Source organism: Hippichthys cyanospilos, chromosome 5, assembly GCF_059441005.1.
Source record: "Hippichthys cyanospilos isolate Australia breed blue-spotted pipefish chromosome 5, RoL_Hcya_1.0, whole genome shotgun sequence".
NCBI lineage: Eukaryota > Metazoa > Chordata > Actinopteri > Syngnathiformes > Syngnathidae > Hippichthys > Hippichthys cyanospilos.
The window spans coordinates 12,153,155-12,160,977 of NC_142373.1; the positions used below are offsets into that span (position 1 = coordinate 12,153,155).

The window sequence follows — 7,823 nt, forward strand, 5'->3', positions numbered from 1 at the left end:
ATTTAAACAAGACTTAAAAATATTAAATTAGATAAACATTACTCCTAATTAGTAATGCAGACTCCTCCCAAATACGCCTGTTGCTAACAGTTTATTGTAATGTATTTTTTTCCTTAACTGACTAACTTGGCGTTTTGTCCCGCCTGTAGGCTAGCCACTTTAGCCTAGCTAACACCTTCCCTCCCCCCGAGCTGCTCCGAAACGCATGTAGCGGCAAAGTGGTGTACCCCTCTTTCTACTTCCAGAGCGAGCACAAAAAAAGGCCCGCCGGCTCTGCGTCCAGCCCGGGCCTCACCCACCACACCCCCAGCCCCTTTCATCACCAACACCATCATCCCCCCCAACACCACCACCACCACCATCATCATCACCAGCAGCAGCAGCAGCATGCGGAACGAAACGGCTTTGCCGGCCGCATCCACGTCCTGCCGGACCTGATCCAGCAGAGCCATCATTCCTCCCCTTCCTCCTCCCCGTCCTCCCCTTCCTCTTCCTCGTGCTCCTCCGGTCTGGGCAGTCCCATCGCGTCCCCCCAAAGCCCCCTGGACAAGCTGGCCCTCCTCATCGAGGTACGCAACTGGCTCGCTGTCCTGACGCCCGTCGATACGACTGACTGTGTAAACATTGTCAACTTATAATTGCGTTTGGTCACTGAACCATATAGTCAGGAAATGTAAAGATTATAAAAGGGAGAAATATGGGGGGGGGGGGGTGTCATAAACGTGGGAAACTGGACTCATCAATCATTGTTCGCTTAGCAAATTATGACATTGGGAACGAATCAATAACATCATTGGTCACTTGGAAAATTATGACTATTACAGTCAATAATGCATAAAATGACATATCGGCTTATCACCACCAAGAGAAAGTAAAGTCTTTTTATATAGTAGTCCTTTTCTCTATCCTGTACGATGAAGTTACGGCTATATTCCCATGATCTACGTGTACTTAATAAAGTGACACATGTACAATATCCCTCATAGCCAGCAATATGAGGGACAGTTGGCAGGTTTCCGGTAAGTTTCAAACAATATTTGATTGGTGTCCGAAAATCGTCAGTGTCAACAAAAGGAACACAATGGGGTAATTCATGTCCTCAATTTTGCCCAAATCCACCATTTTGTTCGTTCTCCCTGAATGAACCATTGTGTTGCACATGCATGCTTTGTCAGCCTGAATGTTTTCCTGTTTTTTTTTTGTTTGTTTAATTGTTTTAATACGTTGTCGCCAAAGTCAGAATGATTTATTGTTTTCTTGTGGTTGCGCATGTTAACCCCTGCAGAGTCAGTCGAGCAACAACATGCAGAAACACAAGTCGTCGTCGTCGTTCACGCCGTTCATCGACCCGCGTCTGCTGCAGGTGTCGCCCTCTGCAGGCAGCGCGCTCAACAACGTCGGTCAGTTTGCACACTTCCTTCTTTTGACGTGATTGTGCTGAAAACTTTGGAGAGGGAAAAAAAAAACTGCTAACAAACAAACCTAACCCTAACCCTTGAAGAATTGAGACGTGCCCTTATTTTTTTAATGCTATTTTCTCTGCATTCCAACTTTATTCTGACTTAACGTTTTAAATAAATAAATTGTCTTTCCTTTTTTTCTTTTTGAGGCTATGGGAATGATGCTCGTCTGGCGGAGGCGCTGAGGGCGGACCCCTCACGCAAAGGTTCCGTGGTCAACGTGAACCCGGTCAACACCCGCCCGCAGAGCGACACGCCAGAGATCCGCAAATACAAGAAGAGGTTCAACTCTGAGATCTTGTGTGCGGCACTCTGGGGTGAGAAGAACTCTGCTCTGATTACTCAGAACTCTAGGCACTAGTATATAGACGCTTCATTTTGATGTTCGGCAAACCTGGCAATTATTATTTTTGTACGACATCAATTTTTTTTCAATTAAAGCAAAAGTATTTATTATATTTTTTACTATTATATGCCATTTACCACGTTATGAAAACATGCGTTATTGTTGGCAGTAGTTGAATGTATTGCGTACTTGCATACAACTGCTGTAAATGGTAAAATAATTTGCAAAATTTTGGCTACTGAGCCCTTTTCCCTTTTGATTTAATTGTCGGACGGCAGCGTTGCCTTGTATTTCATTTGAGTCGCTGTGTGTGGTGAATTTCCAGGGGTGAACTTGCTGGTGGGCACGGAGAGCGGGCTGATGCTTCTGGACCGCAGCGGTCAGGGCAAAGTCTATCCGCTCATCAACCGAAGACGTTTCCAGCAAATGGACGTCCTGGAGGGACTTAACGTCCTCGTCACCATATCAGGTACATGCGCACACAACTGCACTTTTGGTCACATGTTACTAATTATCAGCAAAACTTGAGCAGATGATTAAGGAAATGATTGTAAGCTGTTGTTTTGGGGTTGAGGCCAAAGGTTTATTTTTATATACGTACATAATTCAAACCCAAAAGTTGTTCAATGAACGTATGCTAAATAGAGACGGATTTTGATTTACTGAAAATGTATATGGGCTTCAAGACCTTTGAACATAGTTGGCTGTTGTAGTTTTAATTTTGACACTAATATTTTCTCTTTTACCGAAAATGTATATGGGCTCCAAATATCGATTATTGGCCTAAAAATAATAATATCATTAGTCTATCCCTAACACATGTTGCAATTTAATTTAAAACAAAAAAATCACGTTCTTTGGGGTGTGTTTACCCCCACGCTATTTTTTGCCACACACTAAGTACAGCTAGAATGCAGTGTGACAACACGGCGCTTGTCAGTCAAATGTTGGGTAAATTCGTCGGGCGGCAATGGCGTCACCACATGTAGCGTGTGTGTTTCCATTTTGGAAGGAACAAAAACTGCCTTGTGGTTGAAAAGTGCACACGTCAAGGAAGCTTTCATCAGTGGCCGCAGAGGCATGTTGTCGTCGTTTTTGTAATGCGCGCGTGGGAGCGTCACAGCCACATATTGTCGAAATGCGGCCAGCGCTGCAGCTGTCTGCCACCATTTGAACGTGATTGTCATTTGCACTGATAATGCGCAATCCAATTGGAATAAAGTCAATACTTTTATTCATGTAGTTGCAAATTTTTTTTTCTTTGGATATTTCAGTCATCTTTGACATTTTCTCCACTTATTTCTTGCAAAATGACAGCATTTTCCCTTTAAAATTAGGAGTTGTGATGCAATTCGTTTCAACTCTTGTAAAAAAACAGGTAAAAAGAACAAGCTACGCGTTTACTACTTGTCGTGGCTGCGGAACAAGATTCTGCACAACGACCCCGAGGTGGAAAAGAAACAAGGCTGGACCACCGTGGGTGACCTGGAAGGTTGCGTCCACTACAAAGTCGGTGAGCAACGAGAGCCTCGACCAAATCTCCTGTCCACCAAGCGCTGCCCTCTTCTCGGTTCGTGACCTTTAACTCTGACCCGCAGTCAAATACGAAAGGATCAAGTTCTTGGTTCTGGCCTTGAAGAACTCTGTAGAGGTCTATGCATGGGCGCCCAAACCTTACCACAAGTTTATGGCCTTCAAGGTGAGAAATGAAAAAAATTGGGGTCCGCGTGCAAGGACAGTCCTACTTGCTTTTTTTTTTTTATTTTTACTTATATAATACACTTTTCACAGCTTAATGTTTATTCATTTGGTTTGCTTTTCGCTAAATTAGATTTGCGGCTTTTATGTAAAGTCAACATTTTTCTTGTGAAGTCGAGACTTCCACTGTTGCCACTAGGGATTTTTTATTCCTCTTTTTTCAGATCGATACCAGTGAGTACTCCATTGTTGTTGTCAGTAACACCGATACCAAATATCGATTACCACTTGACCTTTTGATACATAAAAATTCCCCTCTATAAAATAATTGCAAATTTTCTAGTAAACTCACCTAGTAGGTATTACTTTTATCACAATTACACTTTTTTAATATTCGTTTACAGCTTTTCACTTAATTAAACGACTTTTTTCTTCTCAGTTTTGCAGCTTGTTTCCTGTTAAATGAACAGGACTTAAAATTCTAAAGATTGCTCTACTTGTATATATTCCAATTCCAAAGGCAGTTTTACTTAATGCGGCATAAAATTGGCAATTTTCTATTCTTCTGATTTCGAGTTCCTGATTTGGGAAAACGGTGGATAGCTAAAACTGGTATAGGCTGCTGTTGTAACCTTAAATAAAACGGCTGCTATTGGTACCGATAATGATACCTGCTTCAGACGTTAGTATTATTATTTATTTTTATTTTTTTTACAGATTTAGAGCTGTGTAATTTATTTAAAAAAAAACGTATTTTGCACCTTTTTAAAAGGTTATTGATTGTTGCTTGTTTTGTGTTGGAATACATTCACATAAACGCTAACTATCTGTTTCCATTTTTTTTTTGACTCCAGTCGTTTGGCGAGCTGGTCCACAAGCCCCTGCTGGTGGACTTGACAGTGGAGGAAGGCCAGAGGTTGAAGGTGATCTACGGCTCGTGCTCAGGCTTCCACGCCGTGGACGTGGACTCCGGCGCCGTCTACGACATCTACTTGCCCACCCACGTAAGAGGGAAAAACGTATTTTATTCTTCTTAATGAACGAGGCGGCTGATGCGGACGTGTTGCTGTACGCAGATCCAAACGCACATCCAGTCCCACGCCATCATCATCCTGCCCAACACGGACGGCATCGAGCTGCTGGTTTGCTACGAGGACGAAGGCGTTTACGTCAACACGTACGGACGCATCACCAAGGACGTGGTGCTGCAGTGGGGGGAGATGCCCACCTCTGTCGGTGAGACTTCACCGTTTTTAGTCAAGTTCTGCTTTTTTTTTTATGTTGTGTTGGATTGGTCTTACCTTAAGGCCTTAATTTCTATGCCCCCCCCCCACCGCAAAATGAAGGCCATAAGTATGTATGCCACCTATAAACGGTAACTTCAAAATTACATATTTTTTCGACACCATTCGAGGAAGATTATCGGGGTTCGTTGACGAAGGTTCTCTACGTAAATATGCGTGCTATCATATGAAAGATTGACTTCCATTCTTCAGTTCGAGTTGTAGGTAATAGCTGTGTTGTAAGTATGGCAACACTGCCCTCCAATGGTCACAGTTATCACTACAGTGCACAATTGGCTTATATTAGCATTAGTCAAGTGTGTCAGCTCCTCTCCATAGAAAAATCGTATTTGAAAAGAATTGTATGATTTAATGTTATTATTACTGTTTTAAAAGATGAGAATTCTTGTCCATGGCACCGAATGAGTTAAATGAGTAAAATTATGGTATATCGTCCGTCAATCAGCCTATGCCTACTTTCAATCTATCTGTTGACAAATATGGTAATCCCCCCCCAATACAGCCTACATCCGCTCCAACCAGATCATGGGCTGGGGCGAGAAGGCCATTGAGATCCGCTCGGTGGAGACGGGCCACCTGGATGGCGTCTTCATGCACAAGCGGGCCCAGAGACTCAAGTTCCTGTGCGAAAGGAACGACAAGGTGAGACCGCATGGTTCCACGCTCAAATTCCAAGCCAGAATTTGGAGGCGTGGCAACCCTCCAAAAGTGGCAGAGGTCACGGCACCATCACAGCACTGCGGACGGTCCTCCTAGCACCCAGTACTAAAACAACCCTAAACCCAGACCAGTCAGAAATGCGATTTAGCCATCAAAAAAAGTCCATTTTTGCGTTAATACGTGTGCGTTTGCCCTCAGGTGTTCTTTGCCTCGGTGCGGTCTGGAGGGTCCAGTCAGGTCTACTTCATGACGCTGGGCCGAAGCAACCTGCTCAGCTGGTAGACGTCTTCCTCTTCCTCCTCCACTTCCTCTTCCTGCTGCTCCTCCGCCCGGCCTTCGCTAACACTGGATCTCAGAAGCCGACCGCCTCCGCAAGCGCAACCCCACCGGACCCGCGGAAGAGGACTCCACGTACCCTTCCGTGATTGGAGGAAGGAGTCAAATGTGAATTCCCGGAGAAGGAAATCCCCGAAAAACTTCCTGGTGCTCGTCATCGTCGTCCTCGTGGTTTGTCCCGGACTTTGAACGTCTTCTAACCGCCGGAAAAAGTTTTAACCAGTCCGTAGATGTGTGTAAGTGTTCTCGTGTGACTGAGATGATGGATGGTGATGAAGATGAAAAGGATGGTGAGGCCAATCCTCATGACAATGATGATGAAGAAGTTCGTCGTCATGGTAATTTGCGAAGTTGGCCGAGGACTCTTTGAGCAGGATGTCAGGGAATAAAAGGACAAAACAGAGTATTTTTTTTTCTTATTCCTCCCACACGAGCGTGAATATTTGTGTTTTACCTTATTTTATTTGTTTTTATTAATAATAATATTAATATGATGATTTTTTCCAATGCACAGCCACCCCTAACCCTACTGTCTTGCTTGCTTCCACCCACAGAGGGCGACATGCTGTCTGCACAGAATGTGTGCGTACCAAAAAAAAAAAAGTCAATAAAGTTGTGTATGTACAAAAATCTATATCATCCAATTATATTATTATTCAATGTTTGTACATTGAAAAATATGAAATATGAAATGATGATGACAACATCCTAGTATTGCAGAGCTTTGCAGGTGGAGACACCTCACAAAAATTTAAGGGGGAAAAAAACCTGGCTCTTGTTTCCATGGCAACCGGAAGCCTGTAAGCAAGGTAACCTTTTTGTGTTTTGGACAACAGTATCTACAATGTCACAGCAAACATTCCGAGCTGAATCTCAAATCACATGAATTTAGGGTTAAAAACTCACTGTACTGGTTACTACGGCAACCATGCAAGACCGGAAGAAACAAAAAGGTCACTAGATGCACAAGGACCCACACAGGGATGTCATTTTGTCGTTATCATAGTGAAACTTGGCAATAAACCAGATGTTTTTTTAAGACTCCAGGTCACAAAGACAGGAAGTCTTTCCTTGCACTCCTGTTACCATAGCAACTACAAAAGACAAAAACTGGACCCCTGTGTCCAAGTTAACAAACGTCATCAGTGATTTTCCTGATCATTGAGAAGCAGGAAGTCATCTTTGGACCCGTTACCATGGAAACAACAGTGGAAGAAGAAATACTGGGTAAGTACTGTTTTAAGTTCATGTTGCAGATGGCTGAAAAATGAACGGCGGGCAGGCAGCGAATGGCTCCCATACCACAGTTTGGACACCGCTCGGTTACACGCTATCCTTGGTAACATTGACTTTTTTCTCTGAACATTACAAATCTGTTCTCTTACTTTCTCATAACATTTACCCAACCTGGTATTTTCCTTGTCACAATGCGGCTTTTTTTTCCTCTCTTTGTAAACAACTTTGTCTTTGCAAACTTTTTATTCTTCCGACGACTTTATTCCTATTTGTATTTTTTTTCTATTGATATTTCGACTATATTCATGACGCATTCTGACTTGTCGTTTTCGAAATGGGGTGCTGCCCCCCCCCCCCCCCCCCCCCCCCCCCCCCCCCCCCCCGAGTACAAAGTGTTTGGTTGGGAAACCTCGGAGTTTACCTTTTTCTTGGGCCTTAAAATAAAAAGCTGACGGGAAGCTGAACACACACCTGGGGAATGTACCCAAGTACAAATTGTCTTTGGAAATGCAATAATAGTACTTGGTGTTCCTCAAGTGTCTGTACTCTGTACTCTAACAATTTGATAATTTAATGTTATTGACATGATTATTTCTAGTTTTTTTTTCCAGTCACGATTTTAAGTGATGTTTTTTTGTAACTCATTTGGACTGAAGATGGGGGGCTTCCTCTATGACACACACTCATTGATTTGATTTACGTGTGTGTGTGTGTGTGTGTGTGTGTGTGTGTGTGTGTGTGTGTGTGTTTCATTTACTACTGCAAACACATTTTGAACTACTG

At 43.2% G+C, this 7,823-nt stretch overlaps 1 protein-coding gene across 5 annotated transcripts in view; it reads left to right on the forward strand.

Annotated features, from left to right (window-relative positions):
- Window positions 1-6,438, forward strand: part of LOC148423551 (mitogen-activated protein kinase kinase kinase kinase 4-like) — a 33,127-nt gene extending 26,689 nt beyond the window's left edge. For 4 of the 5 annotated variants that reach the window (XM_088414892.1, XM_088414894.1, XM_088414890.1 and 1 more), the window contains 10 exons: window positions 246-569; window positions 1,286-1,400; window positions 1,610-1,777; window positions 2,132-2,275; window positions 3,185-3,319; window positions 3,405-3,505; window positions 4,359-4,508; window positions 4,581-4,740; window positions 5,311-5,450; window positions 5,667-6,438. In XM_088414892.1, coding sequence (XP_088271018.1) covers window positions 246-569; window positions 1,286-1,400; window positions 1,610-1,777; window positions 2,132-2,275; window positions 3,185-3,319; window positions 3,405-3,505; window positions 4,359-4,508; window positions 4,581-4,740; window positions 5,311-5,450; window positions 5,667-5,750 — 1,521 coding nt within the window. In that variant the 3' untranslated portion in view covers window positions 5,751-6,438. Of the gene's footprint in view, window positions 1-149; window positions 570-1,285; window positions 1,401-1,609; window positions 1,778-2,131; window positions 2,276-3,184; window positions 3,320-3,404; window positions 3,506-4,358; window positions 4,509-4,580; window positions 4,741-5,310; window positions 5,451-5,666 lie in introns of all 5 variants that reach the window. The other variant, XM_088414889.1, reaches the window with a different exon arrangement.
- The last annotated feature ends 1,385 nt before the right edge of the window (window positions 6,439-7,823 follow it).